General features: G+C 53.4%; 1 protein-coding gene across 1 annotated transcript in view; it reads left to right on the top strand.

Moving 5' to 3' along the window:
- The first annotated feature begins 3,189 nt into the window (after positions 1 to 3,189).
- Positions 3,190 to 18,776, top strand: part of MIER2 (MIER family member 2) — a 22,788-nt gene continuing 7,201 nt past the window's right edge. The window contains exons 1-7 of the mRNA XM_042782781.1: positions 3,190 to 3,198; positions 10,367 to 10,457; positions 10,864 to 11,006; positions 13,278 to 13,403; positions 13,691 to 13,808; positions 14,317 to 14,408; positions 14,660 to 14,729. Of these exons, the coding sequence (XP_042638715.1) occupies positions 10,872 to 11,006; positions 13,278 to 13,403; positions 13,691 to 13,808; positions 14,317 to 14,408; positions 14,660 to 14,729 (541 nt within the window). The 5' untranslated portion in view covers positions 3,190 to 3,198; positions 10,367 to 10,457; positions 10,864 to 10,871. The remainder of the gene's footprint in view (positions 3,199 to 10,366; positions 10,458 to 10,863; positions 11,007 to 13,277; positions 13,404 to 13,690; positions 13,809 to 14,316; positions 14,409 to 14,659; positions 14,730 to 18,776) is intronic.

Below are 18,776 nucleotides of genomic sequence, written 5' to 3'. Positions count from 1 at the left end.
ATCTGGCGTGGCTCAAATTGAGAAGAAACAGCTGCAAACATCCATTAATAATTGGAACATGGAATGTACGAAGTATGAATCTAGGGAAATTGGAAGTTGTCAAAAATGAAATGGAATGCATAAAGACTGATATCCTAGGCATTAGAGAGCTGAAATGGATTGTTTTTGGGCATTTTGAATCAAATAACCATATAATCTACTATAGCAGGAATGACAGTTTGAAGAGGAATGGTGTGGCATTCATCATCACAAAGGATGTTTCAAGATCTGTCCTGGAGTACAATGCTGTCAGTGATAGGCTAATATACATACACCTATTGTTGTTGTTGTCATGTGCCGTCGAGTCGGACCCAACTCATAGAGACCCCTCCTTGGGTTTCCGAGGCAGTATCACTATGGAAGTAGATAGCCCATCTTCTTTCCAAGGAGTGGCTGGTGGGTTTGAACTGCCAGCCTTCTGGTTAGCAGTCAAGTACCTTAGGCACTACGCTACCAGAGTTCCCATACACCTATAAGGAAGACCAGTTAATACTATGATTATTCAAATTTACGCACCAACCACCAAAGCCAAAGATGAAGAAATTGAAGATTTTTACCAACTTCTACAGTCTGAAATTGACCGAACATGTAATCAAGATGTGTTAATTGTCACTGGTGACTGGAATGCAAAAGTTGGAAACAAAGAATCACTGGTAGTTGGAAAATTTGGCCTTGGTGACAGAAATAGTGCTGGAGATTTCATGATACAATTTTGCAAGACCAATGACATATTCATTGCAAATACTTGTTTTCAACAATACAAATGGCAGCTATACACGTAGACTTCACCAGATGGAATACACAGGAATCAGATTGACTACATCTGTGGCAAGAGGCTATGGACATGCTCAATATCTTTAGCCAAAACAAGGCCAGGAGTTGATTGTGGAACAGACCAACAACTGCTCATATGCAAATTCAACTTGAAGTTGAAGACAATTAAAATAAGTCCAAGAGAGCCAAAATATGACCTCGAATATATCGCTCCTGAATTTAGAGACCATCTAAAGGATAGATTTGACGCATTGAACACCAATGACTGAAAACTAGAAGAATTATGGGATGACATCAAGAACATAATCCACACACAAAAAAAGAGGTAATTAAAAAGACTAGAAATTAAGAAAAAACCAAAATGGATGTCAGAAGAGACTCTGAAAATTGCCCTTGAGTGGAGAGTAGCTAATGTAAATGGAAAAAATGACAAGATAAAAGAGCTGAACAGAAGATTTCAAAGAGCAGCTCGAGCATACAAAGCCAATTATTATAATGAAATGTGCAAAGACCTGAAATTACAACACCAAAAGGGAAGAACATGCTCAGCATTTCTCAAGCTAAAAGAACTGAGGAAAAATTTAAACCTTGAGTTGCAATTTTGAAAAATTCTACGGGCAAAATATTGAATGATGCAGGAAGCATTGAAAGAAGATGGAAGGAATACACAGAGTCATTGAACCAAAAAGAACTGGTCGATCTTCATCCATTTCAGGAGGTGGCATATGATCAAGAACCAATGGTACTGAAGGAAGAAGTTGAAGCTTCACTGAAGGAACTGGCAAAGAACAAGGCTCCAGGAATTGAGAGAATACCCATTGAGATGTTTCAACAAACTGGAGTGCTGGAGGCACTCACTCAGTTATGGCAAGAGATTTGGAAGACAATTACCTGGCCAACTGACTGGAAGAGATCCATATTTGTACCCATTCCAAAGAAAGGTTATCCAAATATGGAAATTACTGAACAATATCATTAATATTGTATGCAAGTAAAATCTTATTGAAGATAATTCAAAAACGGTTGCAGCCCCATACTGACAGAGAGCTTCCAGAAATGCAAGCTGGATTTGGAAGAGGATGCAGAATGAGGGATATCATTGCTGATGTCAGATGGATCTTGCCCCAAAGCAAAGAATACCACAAAGATGTTTACTTATGTTTTATTGACTATGCAAAGACATTTGATTGTGTGGATCATAACAAATTGTGGGTAACATTGAGAAGAATGGGAATTTCAGAACACTTAAGTGTACTCATGAGGAACCTGTACATAGACCAGGAGGGGACACTGCGTGGTTTAAAATCAAGAAGGGAGTGTGTGAGATTTGTATTCTTTCACCATATTTATTCAATCTATATGTTGAGCAAATAATCTGAGAAGTTGGACTAAATGAAGAAGAACATGGCATCAGGATTGGAGGAAGAATCATTAACAACCTATGATATGCTGATGACATAACTTTGCTTGCTGAAAGTGAGGATGACTTGAAGCACTTAGTGATGAAGATTAAAGAATACAGTCTGCAGTATGGATTACATCTCAATATAAAGAAGACAAAAATCCTCACAACTGGACCTATAAGCAGCATCATGATAAATGGAGAAAAGGCTGAAGTTGCCAAAGACTTCACATTCCTTGGTTCTACAATCAATGCCAATTGAAGCAGCAGTCAGGACATCAGATGGCATATAGCACTGGGCAAGTTGGCTGCAAAGGACGTCTTTCAAGTGCTGAACAGCAAGGATGTCTCCTTGAAGACTAAGGTGCACCTGACACAAGCCATGGTATTTTCAATTGCCTCATATGTATGTGAGAGCTGGACAATGAATAAAGAAAAGTTCATGCTTTTGAGTTGTGGTGCTAGCGAAGAATGCTTATAGTACCATGAACTGCTAAAAGATCTAACAAATCTGTCCTGGAGGAAGTGTAGCCGGAATGCTCCTTAGAGGCAAGAATGGCCAGACTTCATCTCACCTACTTTGGTCATGTTGCTAGAAGGGACCATTCCCTGGAGAAGGACGTCATGCTTGGTAAGGTGGATGGTTGATGAAGGAGGGGAAGGCCCTCAATGAGATGGATTGACACAGTGGCTGTGGCGATGGGCTCAAGTATAGCAGGGATCATGGAGCTGGCACAGGACTGGGTAGTGTTCTGTTCCGCTGTTCATAGGGTCCCTATGAGTCAGAAACGACTCAATGGCAACTAACAACAAAGGAGTTATAATAAAACGAAAAAGAGAATCCTTTGGCTATTGAGTCAATAAGACTGGAAGAGTTAAAGTGTGAAAAGTTAGGCTGGACCCAGAGTTACAGCAATGTTCATCATGGTCAGTGGAGCAATACCTACCAAGGTCCTGAGAGCTCCCTGCTGGACAGAGACAATGTGAAGAGGGACTTTTATACCCAGCCAAATTATCTTTTAAGTATAAAGAAACAAATATTATTGAATGTGCAAGATTTCAAGGAATTTACTGAGGAAGTTATATGAGGTGTAATTTTAGGAGCTCTGGTAGCATAGTGCCTAAGGCATCTGACTGCTAACCAGAAGGTTGGTGGTTCAAACCTACCAGCCACTCTGTGGAAGCAAGACTGGGTAATCTGTTTCTGTAAAGATTTACTTGCTTGGAAACCCCATGGGGGTCACTATGAGTTGGAATCAACTTGATGGCAGTGGGTTTTGGTAACTTTAGCCAACTGATGAGTGAATAAATCACTGTAAAAGGATGGAGGGTGAGTACCGTGTCAGTATAACTTTGGGACTAATATGAAATCAAATCTAAGAATAAACGAAAAAAAGGAAAAAACAAAAAAAACTCACTGCTGTCAAGTTGGATCAGACCCCTCTTTGGGTTTCCAAGGTGGTATGTCTAAGGAAGTAGATTGCCAAACCTTCCTTCCGGAGAGTGGCTAGTGGGTTTGAACCTTCAGCCTTCTGGTTAGCAGTCAAATGCCTTAGGCACTCTGCCACTAGAACTCCCAAATCTAAGAATGTTGTTGTTATGTTGTTGTTAAGTGCCGTCGAGTCGTTTCTGACTCGTTTCTGACTCATAGCGACCCCATGCACAGCAGAATGAAACACTGCCCGATCCCACGCCAGCCCCACAATCCCTGCTATACTTGAGCGCATCATCGCAGCCTAAGAATAGTGGCTATAAATATAAACGTTGTGAATCTCAACATTGGAAATGATCTAACAAAAACAGAGAGGCAGGAGAGAGGAGATAAGTGGTGCAGATGCACAGGTTCCTTCATCAAAGGGTAACATTTAAAACTGGGAATTCCAATAAAAGAAGTTTGAGTGTATTTGAGTATAATGGTAAACATTAAGAAAGATAATCAACTAGGAGTCTGTAAAAAGAAGAGGGAGGGTTAAGGACAAAGGGGAAATGTGCTAATGTATTTTTTTTTATAATAGAGTCAATGGTAGCCATTAGCCACACTTGGCTGTTAGGTTCCTGAAATACGACTGACCTGAACTGCAGTGTTTGTCACTGTAAAATGCATACTGGATCCTGAAGACCTTGCACAGGAAAAAGAATGTCAACTATCTCATTAATATCTTTTTATATTGATTACATGTTGAAAACATGATATATTTAGGTATATTGGGTTAAATAAAATATATTACTAAAACTAATTTCACCAATTTCTTTTCACTTATTTTTTCAATGTGGTGACTAAAGCCACTGCTGTGTATTTGACGCCGACTCACAGCGCCCCTAGAGGACAAAGTGGAACTGCACCACACGGTTTTCAAGGCTGTCAATCTTCACAGAAGCAAAGCCCAAACCAAACCCACTGCACTGCAGTCAATTCCAACTCACAGCGCCCTTGGAGGACAGAGTGGAACTGCCCGCACGGGGTTTCCAAGGTTGTCAGTCTTTAACAGCAGAAGCAGACTGCCTCAACTTTCTCTCACGGAGCCGCTGGTGGTTTTGAACCACTGACCTTTTGGTTAGTAGCCCGATGCTTTAACCACTGTGCCACCAGAGCTCCTTAATGTGATGATTAGGAAATTTAAAATTACGTCAGCTGCTTGTATCATAGCGTATTTCTATCAGACACTACTGGTGTAAAGAAATAGAACTAAGTAGATTATATGAAATCTTAATTATAAACGTAGTCACTAGAATAAAAATTTAAGCTACCCAAATTCTCAGGAAAAAAAAATAAAACATGAAAACAAAATGTAGCGGATGCTGTGGTGCAGAAGGCCTCCCGCTGGCCCTCCGCGCTCTTCCCCCAGCTTCCGGGACACTCCAGCTCTGAGAAGTGTCCTAGCCTGAAGGGAACCATGTAACCCCCAGCCAGGCTCTCTCTCCGGGACAGCCCTTAGCCAGGTCAATGAGTGAGGAGCACACCGAGCAGACAAATGCCGGAAAGCCACAAACAGATGCGCGTACTCCGTCGTGTGTCCTTCAGTGGCCAGTGCTCGTTCAAACCTCTGTGCCATTGCCGTTCTTTTAGGGGTCAGCTCAAAGAGGACTGCTTTGTAGACTATTTCTTTACACTTTGTTAGGAAATAAATCCAAGCTTAAGGATAGTTGCAAGAATAAGTTTAGTGAGGATATTCTCCTACATTTGAACCACAGGACAGTTTAGTTCCTTGACTGAATGAACCAACTGCTCCTTGTATCAGTGGGCTAGCGATCAGAAAGGCCTGAGCCCCCTGGCCAAATGACATCAGCCAATAAAGGGAGTGGGGGCTCCCTGACATGTAACTGTAGAGGTCAGGGGCAGATCTTTCAAGAGTGGTTCTTCCCTTTCTGGGTTGACAGTTCTCCGAGGGATGGGATATTCCTTCTGTATCAGCCTCAAGCCTGGTGCATCTCAACTTCTCAGTGTTCCATTGGCTCATGGCCTCTTGACTCCCCACCCTCCTCAACTCTATTCTTCTGGGTCTCAGTAGGACTCGCCATCGTGCATTTATCCACTCATTCTTTCAAGGCAGAAATCTGGGGTCACCCCTGACCCCCCTCCACCTTCACTCCGTCCCTTTTGTGGAGGCTACCTTCCCAACGCTCTCCACTTCTCCCAAGTCCCACCATCACAGCCCTCCCTGGTCCACGCTCCAACCCCTCTGCCTCCTCACTTGTCTCACCTATAACCCGACCTTCTCCACACCTCCTGCCTGCATGATTCCATCAGCCTGAAACTGAAAACATGGTGAATCCTTGCCTCCCTACCCCATCCTGAGCTCCCCTTGTTCAAACTCCATCCCAGCCGCCTAGCAGAGGCTCTGGCACGCAGTTAGTCTCTGTTCAGTCCGTTCCCACCCTTGGTGCCCCCAAGTGCACAGAGCAGAACTGCTCCATAAGGTTTGCAGCACCGTGATTCCTGAAGCCCATGCCAGGCCTGTCTTCCCAGGAGCCCCTGGGTGGGTCTGAGCCACCAACTGTTCCACTAGTAGTGAAACACTGAACCGTTTGCTCCACCCAGGGACCCAAATATGTGCTAGCTTTCCATAAACATTTGTTGTTGTTGTTGTGTGACGTCGAGTCAGCCCCGACTCATAGCGACCCCTCCTTGGGTTTCCGAGGCAGTATCACTACGGAAGTAGGATTGCCCAACCTTCCTTCCGAGGAGTGGCTGGTGGGTTTGAACCGCCAGCAGTCTGGTTAGCAGGCAACTGTCTTAGCCACTATGCTACCGGAGCTCCCATAACATTACATCAATCAATAATAATAATTAAAAAATCCGGCTTCAGAGTCAAATGGTCCTGAGTTCTAATCCACTTTCCTTGCCCACAACCGAGTATCAGTCCAGGTTTCTCAGAAGGAGCTCTGGTGACGTAGTGGTTAAAGCTTTCCACGGCTAAACAAATGGTGGGTGAGTCCAACCCACCAGCCTCTCCCCAGACGGCTTCCATAAAAATTCACAGCCTTGGAAACCCTATGGGGCAGTTCTAACCGTGTCCTGAAAGGTTCACTGAGTTGGATCGACTCCACGACAGTGGTTTATGCTTCTCAAAGCCCGATTTACCGGTGCATTTTCCAATTATCCCAATAGGTGCAAAAGTGCAGGAAGTTCTCCAACCACACTGCTCCGCTTCCAACTCTAGCTCCATCGCTCATGCACTGGGACCTCGGTGTTCCCATCGGTCCACAGGTGGGACGGAAAAAATGGGACCACGTGCTCAAACGCAGGTGTGGTTATGGGGAATCAGTATTTTATTAATGACATACTCCTCCTCTCAAGGTCGAGTCCAGACCCCAGTGCAGCGAACTTGAGGCACACCAGCATCCTCGCGGTCCGGTAGGCGGCGCCCGGGATCCCCCGCCCGCGCGCGTACCTACTACGCGCCGGCACGCCCCGGCTCCGCCCCCGCGCGCCGCAGCCAATGAGCACGCGGCCCCGCATCCGGGGATCCCGGCGCGGCCACCGCCTCCCGCGCACACACGGCCATGGCGGAGGTGAGTGAGCGGGCCGGGGGAGCCGGTCCCCGCACCGCGCCCCCGGCCCCGGAACCCAGCGTCGGGAATCCCGGGCGTGGAGACGCTCGCGCTGGGGCTCTGGAGCTAGGCTCTGGGCGCTGCGCCCGCCCGGGGCCAAGGGCGCGGGGCTCCGTGGCGGCCGCCCCCGGCCCGGCCCCCCCTTCCCGGTGCCACATCGCGGGCTGCACTACGCATGCGCGGCGGTGGTGGGGAGGGGCGGGGCGCGGGCCGGGCGGGGGTCTCAGCGTCCCCGGGAGCCCAAGCCGCGGGAGGGGGCTTCCGCGGGCGGGGCCCGACCTGGGTTCCCGCAGTCCTCCGCCCCCGCGGCGCGGGGTCCCTCCCGGCGTTTGCAAACTTTGCAGAGTGCCTGGGAGCCCTGTGCACCCCCTCAGTTTCCAGGGGTACGCGGTGCCTCGGCCTGTTCAGTGCTGAACATCACGGACCCGCCCGCCCGCTCAGACCCTTGGCAGGACCCGAACCCGCGACCTGGCGCCACCTTGTGCAGACCTGGTGCTCCGGAGGCGTCAGGGTCGGGGCAAGGGTCTCTTCAGAGTGAGAATGGCCGTCACCAGAGCGGAAAGTTAACTTCTCAGAGCTTCCGATGCCCCAATCCTCGAAGCAGGCCCAGATCCCGTGCCGATCGCGGGGCCAGGGTGTACTTTGGGAGTCGGGTTTTTTGAGTGGAGGCTTGGCTTTAAGGGTTTGGGGTGTGACGCTTGGCCACACTCCCAAAGGTTAGAAGCGCACCCAGGACTGTGTGGGATGAGGAAAGAATAGCCGCCAACGAAAAAGTTCTGGCTTTCGAGCTTTTTGGGCGGCGGGCAGGCAGATAAGACGGCATAGCCCTCCAGTGCTCTCAGCTCACAGGGTCCCCAGTGAGGACAAAATGAGGTCATTTAAGTGAAGGGCCAGCTGGAAGGGGCCGATAAATGCGACTCTTCCGGGAAAATCGAACCCACGCTGCCTTTGTGCGGGCCCGGGCTCTGGGGAGGCAGAAGTTAGGCTCACAGACACCAGGTCCAGAGAGGGACCCGTATCTCGTGGCCTGGGGAAGCCAGTACCTGAGCTGCAGGGTGGATAGCTTGGAGCGCAGGGCTGACTTGTCTCATCGGTAACTTTATTGTTGTTTGCACCAGAGAGGGTGTAGGAGGCTTGTCTTCAGGCCTCAGCAGACAGTTCCCTGCTTGTGTTGCGTCGCTGGACCAGAGGGTTCTTAGAGAGTTCCTTCTCCTTCCTTGGGGCGCGTTTAGGGAAACTGAGGCTCCAGAGGATGGTGGCTGGCCTCAGGGCCCCAGGCAGAAGCCAGGTCTCCTGGCCCTGAGTTTATGTATGGGTGCCTGGCTCTGGGCACAGCTGGCCTCCCCGGGCAGTGAAGCGGTCCTTGAGCAGCCCACCTGATGGACAGCAGTGGGGCGTGGAGGTGGGGTGGGTGATGCTCCTGCAGCTGTTGTATGTGGGATGGTGTCCAGTTAGTGACCTGGCCAGTGTCCTGAGGAGGACACGTGTCTGTGAGGCTCCTGTGCAGTCCTGAGGGCACAGCAGTTTGGTCAGGGACGCTGGTCAGTTAAGGGATCAACGGCCTGAATGTGGACTGGCTGAGTCCTAGGTCCACATCAGCCACTGCCAGCCTCGGCTGCTGACCTCTGGAGCCTCTTGGTCTGCGTGATTTCGGGCAGGTCACTGAGGGTCTCAGCCTCGGTTTCCCCGTCTGCAAGACGGGCGTTTGCGGTAGCCTTCCAGAGCCGCCAGGTCTTGCGCGATCGTGGTGTAGTGATGTAGTGGCTTGCGCACGCGAGTTGGCCTCGGTGAGGTTGCTGATGTCCCGCTGCTGCTAACCAATAAGATGGCATCCTGTCGCCCTCCGTCAGCCTACATCTCATTGGCTGCCTGACTTGGAAAGCACCCACAGGTGCCCCGAGAGCAGACTGGAGCGCTTTGTTCTGCCCCCTCACGGAAGACAGATTAACCTTCTACAGAACACCTTTGTCTTCTGCTTAAAACCGTTCACGGCTTCTTATCATCTTGAGGTTCAAACGCAGCATCCCCCCCCAGACCCCCAGCTGCAGGGTGTGGCCCCTGGGCTTCCTTACGTTTTCTTGGTTCTCTAAGCCCTGAAGGGCAAAGGCTCTGCCCCAGAGGCCTTCTAGCCATGCCCTCCATTGGCTAGGCCCCTCCCCATTTCCTCTGTACTGTAGGTGGACAGTTGTTTGTGTCATTGGCTCGACTGTGAGCCCCTGTGGGTGGAGGCAGGAAGGACCTGTTGCTCAGGATGGTGGCCACGCCCCCCCGCAACACGGGACGGCCCAGCAGGGGACGGAGCACCCAGACCGGGCGTGGGTGCTAGCAAAGCCAAGGGTGACACCTGGGAGGGGATGGCTCCCATTACATCTGTTGCTGCGTCGTGAATCCCCTCAAAACTTAAGTGGCTTCAAAACACCTGCAGTTGGGTTCCCTTCAGTGGTTGTTTGGGTGGACAGGGCTCAGCTGGGCGGTTCTCACTGAAAACACCTGCCGTCTTTGTGTTACCATCTGGATGTGAGCGTGGACAGGGCTTGGCCAGGGGCTTCTCAGTGAGCACAGCCACGGTCACTGTGTTGTCTTCTGGGGTTTTATGTATGGGCTCAGCCAGGCAGTTCTCACTTAAAATATACTCTGTTGTCCTGTCTTTGTGGCTTTGAGCGTGGACGGGCTTTAGCTGCCAGTTCTTACGGAGGGCCTCCTGTGGTGCTGTCACTTGGTGGTCGAGGCTGGGGTCACCACTGAGGCTTTTCACTGACATGATTTTCCTCGCACTGGCTGTTGACACTGGTGGTTGCCTGGGACCACAGCTGGGACACCTACACGTGGCCTCTCCATGTGGCCTGGGCTCCTCATAGGATGATGGCTGCGTCCCAGAATGAAAGTCAGGGGCCTGGCTGCTCCCCCAGCATACAGGGGCCCTGGGGTCAGAGTCTGGGGCCTGTGAGGAGGAGGCGAGGAGCGGCATCTTCTGCACCCACACGAGCGAGCCTTGCCTGGCCCGTGGTGCCTCCTTCGCAGCCCTCAGCAGCTCCCTGTCCAGCTGGGGCCCCTCCCTGAGCACGAGCACGCACCTGACGGCTGCCCTTTCCTCCGCAGGCCTCCTCGGCGGGGAGGCAGGGTCCTCGCGTGGCCTCCGGCCTTGCCCACGGCCTGTGCCCAGTGGAGCCTGGCTTACAGACAGCAGCAGGTACCTTGCTCACCCCCGTCCCCAGATGCCAGGGCCTTTTTGGTTGTTGACGTAAACTGCCAGCCTGGGCTGGCTGAGCTGGGCTTGGTGCCGAGCTCGTGGGCCAGTGGTTTGCAGGTCGAGCCGTCAGGACTGTCTCTGGGCGCCCCAAGCCCCCAGCAGTAGACTAGGCTGCTTCTGCCTTGGGGTCCTGCCAGCCCGACACATGGCCAGTCTCTTGAGTGGGATGGGGGGCCTCACTGGTGGAGAATTGGGGGCTGGGGGGCGTTGGTGGTCTGCACCTTCCCTGAGGCCTCTGCTCACCTGGGATTGAGATCCAGGCACCAGAGACCCCTCCCCCTGGCCCCCAGCCCCCCACCTCAGGAGGCCAGAGGGCTGCGAGGGGCTCACGTGGGCTCCTCTGCAGCTGTGTCCATGGGCTCTGCCGACCAGCAATTCAGCCTCGTGGAGATCCTGTCCCAGAACTACGGCGTCCGGGAGGGGCGTGAGGCGGCCACTGGGGGCCCGGAGAAGTCTGAGGAGGAGCTGGGGAAGGACTTCACCTCCCAGGTACTCACGGGGACCCCTGGTGTGAGGGGCGGGCCGTAAACAAGTCCCCTACCACTTAGATTCCACAGCTACAGCACACACGCCTGACTGGAAGCTGAGACTCAGCGGGGATGGGACACAGGGCTGACTGGGGATGGCTGGAACTCCATGGGGGCTCGGCGGGGGTGGCGGAGGGATGGACGGCACTCAGTGAGGATGGATGGGCCGGCGGGCACGGGACTTGGTGGGGTGGCAGCGGGATGGACGGCACTCGGCGGGGGTGGCGGTGGGATGGACGGGGCTCGGTGGGGGTGGCGGCGGGATGGACAGGACTCTGCGGGGATGGCGGCGGGCACGGGCGGCACTCGGCGGGGATGGATGGGCTGGCGGGCACGGGACCTGCTGGGATGGTGGCGGGATGGACGGGACTCTGCGGGGATGGCGGCGGGCGCGGGCGGCACTCGGCAGGGATGGATGGGCCAGTGGGCACGGGACCTGGTAGGGTGGCAGGTGGGATGGATGGGACTCAGCGGGGACGAGTGGGGATGGCCGAGGCGTGATCCGTGCTGCCTTTGTGGGGCTCTTGGCAGAGCCAGCCTAGACACCACCTGCCCTACTCAGAAGTTTTGGTCCCAGAACCTTGACGTCCTTGGACGTGGTTACACATCTGAAAGAGCTTCCGTTTGTGTGTTTTTGTGTGTGGCCATAAAGCATGTGCTAAATCGGGTCAGAGCGTTTGAAGGGCCTGTTTACCAACGAGAAAACAGAACGATGACCCCGTACGGGCTGATGGAAATACTGCTTGTATCAAAATAAAGGGCGTTTGTCAGAACACGGATGTTAGGGGGAGTGCGGTCTGCCTCGCACTGTCATTGATGCCCTCGTAGCCAGGCGCAGAGCCGAAGGTCCGGTCGTTTATGGTACCACAGATCAGCCTGTTGTTTTCAGGGGAGTCTGAGTCTAACCTCTCCCAGATCTGCTCTGGGAAAGGAGAGGGGCATGGTGGCCTTTGTGGACAACCGTGTCCGTGTTTGACACTAGCCCGGATTTCCGCGGGTGCTTCTGTGAAGGTGGGTGTTGAGTGGACTCTGAAGCCGGACCCACCCTTAAACCTGTGGCCTTTGATTTAGTGTGGGGGCTGCTTGCACCATCACCTGTACTGTGTGAGCCTTGGGTGTTCGCACGAGAGATAGGGGAGGCGTCTGCTGTCAGTGATCTTACAGGTGTCCGAAGGTGGACCTTGTGTTGGTTAACTGGGGGGTAGCGTGGTGGCTGCTGCACCCTGAGCCGGGTGCCGCTTCTGCCCTTGGCCTGTGTTAGCGCAGTGGGGGTGGGAGCCACGTCTGACTGTTACTGGGAGGACAGTTTCACGTCAGGGGCCCCGGAAAGCCCTCTTGGATGCAGGCATCTTTGGGCCACACTCTGGGAATTGTTGTGCTACCCCCCCCCCCCCGAAAAAAGGTGTGTAGTCGGCAGCCAGGCTGGTGTGTGGGATGTCCCCCGTGAGGGAAGGACGGGACAGTTTGATGGGCGTGGCGGCTGAGGGGTGCCACCAGAGCATGGGACGCAAGCAGCCAGTGTGGTTTTCTCTGTGCACTTGAGCCCCGGGATGAGGGAGGGCAGGGTTTGGGGTGGAGGTGAGACGGTGCTGACACCCCCAGAATAGCAGGGACTGTCCAGGAAGCAGGAGGCTGACAGCAGCCCCCAGGACCGGGAGGGCAGAGGGCCCTGGCCTTGGTGGGGGCTGGCCCGCGGGCGGAGAGGCGGTGCTGGAAAGTGTGGCGCGTTGATGTCTCCCTCCTCGTGATGCGGTGTCTGGTCACGTCGTGTTGGCTGGAAGCTTCCACGGGACGTTGGGTAGCCTGCTGCTGGTAGCCTCCTTTTGTTCGAGGTTCTCGTTGCAACAATCTGTGGCAGCTTCCTCGTTGCATGACGAGGTGTCTCTGTCTTCCCTTCGCTAAGCAGGGGTGGGTGCTGGGTTTTCCATCGATCAGACGGTCTCCTTTGCTTCTTGTCACTCCCTGAGGGAGGAGCAGTGGCAGTCCCTGCAGTTAACCCTCCCGGCCGAGTGTGCGGCGTTTCTGAGGGCCCTGGGGGCGGAGGGCTGGATGGACAGCTGGGCTCTCCGGTGTCTCCTGTGTGCCTCTTGTCGGGGCTCTAGCCCCCTGGGCCTGGGGGCTGGTTTGGAGGAGGTGGCCATGTTCCGTTGCTGAGGGTTGGGACGGTCTGTCTTGGGCGGAAAGAAGGCCCACGGAACCCTGTGCAGCCCCTGACGGAGCCCTGCCTCCCCAGAGCAGCGACATGCCCCTGGACGAGCTGCTGGCGCTCTACGGCTACGAGGCCTCCGACCCCGTCTCCGAGCAGGAGAGTGAGGGCACCGACCCTGCCCCCCCGCTCCCAGACATGACCTTGGACAAGGTGAGGAGGGGTCCTGAATCGGGGCCCGGCTGCCGGAGAGTTCTCTGGAAGTGGGAGGTCTGCCCTGCTGGTGGGAGTGGTGTCCCGTGGCCCTAGGTCCTGGTGGATGGTGCGTCTCCCTCCTGTCTCCCTCCCCCAGCTGCCTCTCCGGCGCCCCCCCAGCCTTGCCCCTCCCTGGTCCCTGCTGTCAGGCCCACATACATCTCTTGCAGGGTGATGGCGGCTAACATGTTGCCATCATTAGTGGTATTAAGTCCAAAAATATTCTTTATTTTTTGTCGTTACAGGAACAGATAGCAAAGGACCTGCTTTCAGGGGAGGAGGAGGCGCAGTCGTCCGCCGACGACCTCACCCCGTCTGTGACCACCCACACGGCCTCAGCCCTGTTCCCCAGCCAGAGTGGACGTAGGTGCCCCCACCTCAGAAGGACCTTGGGCTGGCGGGGAGGCGGTGCCTGCCGGGGTTGTGTGTTCTCAGTCCCAGTCTCTTACAGGGGAGGGGACAGGCTGGCTCTTGGAGCTGAGGGCGTGGAGGGGGTTGGCTTTGGGCCCCGCGGGGTCAGCGAGAGCCCACCTCCTCTGCTTTCTGGCCCGGTGGTGGAGGGGCTGTGGTGGGGGTGCTCAGGGCCGTGGTTTAGTGCCTGCAGGGGGAAGAGGGGCTGAGGAAGGGGTCCCATCGCACTGTCCAGGCAGCCAGGTTCCGTGTCTGGCGTGCCAGCTGTGTGGCTGGGCTGCGTGTCAGGTAGCATTGGGTCAGGAGGGTCGGGACATGAGCCCCTGAAGCAGTGCAGAGGGGTGGACGCACCGAGAACGGGTGTGTCGGTGCCAGGCTGTGCAGGCCTGGGGTCCACTCACCCTGGGGCCAGTGAAGGAGCCTGTGGCCACCCCTTCCTGACCCCATGCTTTCTCCAAAGCCCGCTTCCTGGCCGGCGGCGACAAGGAGCCCAGCTCTTCCACCTCCTCGGACACTGAGGAGGACTCTCTTCCCGCCAACAAGTGTAAGAAGGTGTGCAGCCATGGACCGGGGGCCAGCCCAACCCAGGAACCCCCTGTGCTGTGCCCTTGGCCTGAAAGCTGGGGCCCCTAAGCCCCACTGCTGACCCGTTTCCTCCCTGGAAAGCAGGGACCCGAAGGACCTGCCCCTGGGCTTGCTGTCCTGGGCATCCGTGGGTCAGCGCTGCCCTGCCTGTCACCACTGGCCACACAGGGCGTCAGTGGCCTGGCCTCCCCGTGGGACTCTGGGCTTTGTCTTTGCAGGAGATCATGGTGGGCCCCCAGTTCCAAGCTGACCTCAGCAGCCTGCACCTGAGCAGACACAGCGAGAAGAGTAAGTGGGCCTGGGCCGGCCGCCCCCCGAGCAGCCACCGCTGCAGTGTTTCCTGGGCCAGTGTGCTGGCAGCCAGTCATTCGCACCTTTGCTTGTCTGAAAGAGTCACGGTTTGGCTTCCGTTTCTGGGGGGCATGTTCATGGGCATCACTTTCTTTGTGGGCAGATTTGTTTCTTATAATGTTTGGACAGTTCTGTCTCATTGGCTTTGGCCAATGTTGGTTTTGTGGAAAAGTCAGGTGTGTAACTACCTGTGCCTTTGGCGGCATTGGCCGTTGTGCGTTGGACAGGTATTCTTTTTCCTCGTCAGTGGTTAGGCTGTGACATTCCAGGTGTGGTCCTCTGTGCTTATCCTGGGTTCCCGGGCTCTAGGAATGGCGTCCTAATGGACACTTGGGGAGTTCTTAGTGATTATTCTGTTTCTTCCCCATTTCTTGTAGCTTCTGGACTCAATTATACGTACAATGGGTACTTTGACTGTTGTACGCGTCTTCTAAACTCTATTCTTTCCACCCTTTTTCCTCAGTAGGCTCCATTCTGGACTCTTGTACGGAACCGTTTCTATTCTCAATCATCCCATCTTTTCCTGTGTGGTCTGCTGTTACACTTAATCGGTGGTCCACAAATTCAGATTCGGCACTTTCCAGTTTTTCTCTTCCATCGCCTCTTCCCATAAATTCCTCTGTGCTCCATCTGACGAGGTCCATGTGTGTAGTTGCCGTTTGTGTTGGTGACAAAAGGTATTTGTGATGAGTAAGTTGTTGGTCTTGTAAAATTCTGTCGTGTGGTCTCCAGCGTCATTTCTATCACCAAGGCCATAGTTTCCAATGACCGGTGGTTCTTTGATTCCAGCTTTTGTATTCCAGTCACCAGTAATTATCAGTACCTCTTTATTGCATGTCTGGTCAGCTTCAGGCTGCGGAAGTTGGTAAACCTCTTCCGCTGCCTTGTCTTTGGGCTTAGTGGTCTGTGCGCAAATTTACATAATAGTAGCATTAACTGGTCTTCCTTGTAGGTGTGTGGGTGTTATCCCTGACAGCACTGCATTTCAGAACAGGGGCTGAAACGTTCTCCGTGCACATGAACACCATGACTTTGCCCTGCCCTTTTTCATTCCTGGTGTTTGGTTATCTCTGCTGCTCTCACAGACACACCAGAAATGATGGTGTCAACAAACAGGGATTTATCTTACAGTGTAGGAGACCAGAAGTCCAAATGGAGCGTGCTAGCTCCAGGGGCTGGGTGAAGGCCCCTTGACCTTGGACTTCAGCTCTGCCCCCTGCTCCTGGCCCACTGGAGCTGGAGGTTTCTCTCCGCTCAGCTGCTGGCTGCTGAGGCTGCCAAACCCAAGGTGGACGGGTAAAAAGGCACAGTCCCGATGTTAGCAAACCCTACAGCCGGCCACTGGTTCAAGTCCAGAGAAAGTCCGGAGATGAGCAGACAACATGGTGGGCCACTGAGATGAAGACTCGGCCAAATGCGGGGTCCAGATGGGCCAAGGCTCGAGACCCTTCTGAAAGCTGCTCCTTACGCACCGGGGCCAGACCACATCCCTGAGGCAACTGCTCAGCTGTTCTGGTGGATCCCACCATGGAGCTGGTGACCTGTCTGCACAAAGGGCACGGGGACAGCATTTTCTGATCTCTAATTCACGACAGAATCACCCTCAGCAGCTCATGGTGTATTCCTATGAGACCTGACAGGCCACCAGCCTCCAGCCCTTCACCAGTTCTGACACCAGCCGTCCCTCCCACGGCACTCACGACTTCTCTGCTGGGTTCCATAATTTGCTGCAGTGGCCACGCAGAACTCACAGACAGTACTCAGATGACGGGCTTTATTAGGGAAGTAAGAGGCTGCAGTTGAGGGTCAGGAGCACTCTCAGGATGCAGCTCTCTCATCAGGACCGTCTTCCCCTCTGCTCTGCCCTCAGACTTGCCTCTCTGCCGCTTAGCCTCTTGGCCTGGCCTCTGTCTCTACAGGCCAGGGAAGCCTGCCACTCTGTCTCGCGCTTCTTGGTTCTACTGCCACCATCTGTCTGCCGGGGCATCTGTCTGCCAAGGTGTCTCAGCCAGGGAGGCCCAGGACAGGGGTCTCGGGTCCCAGGATGTACGCCACTTCTCTGGCTCTTCTCTCCTGATGGCAGTGAGATGCCCCCTCTGCCCCTAGGAGGGCTCATTGTAAGCCTGGCAGAGCGACAGAACTAACCAATCCCAACGTCAGTGTTCTGTTCCCTGGTCCCGCTCTGATGGGAATCTATACCACCAATGGGATGGCCTTAACAAACAGGAGTTTATTCTCTTACAATTTGAAGGCTTTAAGTCCAAGTTCAAAGTGCCAGGCTCGAGGGGCTGGGTGAAACCCCCTCAACCTTGGGGTCCAGCTCTGCCTCCTGCTCCCGGCCCACTGGAGCCAGAGGCGTTTCTTCACTCAGCTGCTGGCTGCTGAGGCTGAGAAGCCCCGAAGACAAGTAAAAAGGCACAGTCCTGATGTTACCAATCCACACGGCAGGCCATTAACTTATGTCCATTGTAAGTCCCAAGGTTGGCCGAGCATAGCAGGCTGCTGAGCAACGACACGGCTACATGCAGGGTCCAAGCGTGCCATAGGCTAGAGACCATTCCCAAGGCTTCTCCTTATATACAGGAAGCAGACCACATTCCCTAAGGCAGCTACTCAGCTGCTTGTGGTAGATCCCACCATGGAGTTGATTGCCGGTCTCATTGTGGGGAATAACCACCACCAGCTGCCCAGCCACTCAACCAGGCCCAGCTGACTTGACACACAACATAACCACCATAGTCAGAGTTCTGCCCACCTTATTTGCATGGTCCCACCCAGTAATCTAGTGGGAATTGCAAAGATTAGGCTAGAAAAGCCATACCAACTAATGTACCTCAAGTCTCATCCAGGCCTAGCCAAGTGGACAGATAACCTTAACTACTATACCTGTATAGTAGATCGTATGGTTGTCTGATTGAAAATGGCCAGAACCAGTCCGTAGCATAGTGCCTAAGGCACTTGACTGCTCACCAGAAGGCTGGCGGTTCAAACCCACCAGCCACTCCTTGGAAGGAAGGTTGGGCAATCCTACTTCCGTAGTGATACTGTCTCGGAAACCCAAGGAGGGGTTGCTATGAGCCGGGGCCGACTCGACGGCAAACAACAACAACAACAATGCCTAGGATATTGATCTTGGTGTGTTCCATTTCATTTATGACAGCTTCCCGTTTTCCTTGATTCATAGGTTACACATTCCACGTTCTGATTGTTAATGGAGGCTTGCAGCTGTTCTTTCCCATTGTGAGTTGTACCTGTCAGCGAATGGAGGTCCCGAAAGCTGTACTCCGTCAGCGTCATTAAGGAGGCAGCTCTTCCCCGGTCGTGTTTTGAGTCCTTCCAGCCTGAGGGGTCAGCCCCTGCACTCTGTCAGGCGATGTTTCAGCCTTTCGTGTTTTCCTGTAATATATCAGGTGGTGTTTCACTGCTGTTCATAGGGTTTTCGCTAGACAATACTTGGAGAAGTGGATGGCCTCTTCCTTCTTTTGAGTCTTAGTGTGGAAACTGCTGAAACCTGTCCATCTTGGGTGACCCTGCTGGTATTGGAGGCAGAGCCTCCAGCCTGAGAGCAACGTGCAAGCCACCACAGTACGACAAACGGAAAGACCAGGGGTGGTGAACAAGGCCCGGAGCCGACTGTGGAGCAGACCATCAACTGCTCACACGCAAGTTCACGAGGAAGCTGAAGACAGTTCAAACAAGTCCACAAGAGCCAGCTATGACCTTGATTATCTCCTTCCTGGGCTTGGAGGCCATCTGAAGAATAGATTAGAGGCATTGAACCCAGTGACCGGAAACCAAAGGAACTGTGGGATGACGTCAGGAACATCATCCACGAAGAAAGCAAAGGGTCATTAAAAGACAGGGAAGGAAGAAAAGACCAAATGGATGTCAGAAGAGACTCTGAAACTTGCTCTTGAACAGAGAGTAGCTAAAGCAAATGGAAGAAATGACAAGACAAAAGAGCTGAACAGAAGATTTCAAAGA

Source organism: Orycteropus afer, unplaced genomic scaffold (assembly GCF_000298275.1).
Source record: "Orycteropus afer afer isolate SDZICR_OR568_19922 unplaced genomic scaffold, OryAfe1.0 scaffold00466, whole genome shotgun sequence".
Taxonomy (NCBI): domain Eukaryota; kingdom Metazoa; phylum Chordata; class Mammalia; order Tubulidentata; family Orycteropodidae; genus Orycteropus; species Orycteropus afer.
This window is presented reverse-complemented; position numbering and strand designations above follow the sequence as displayed.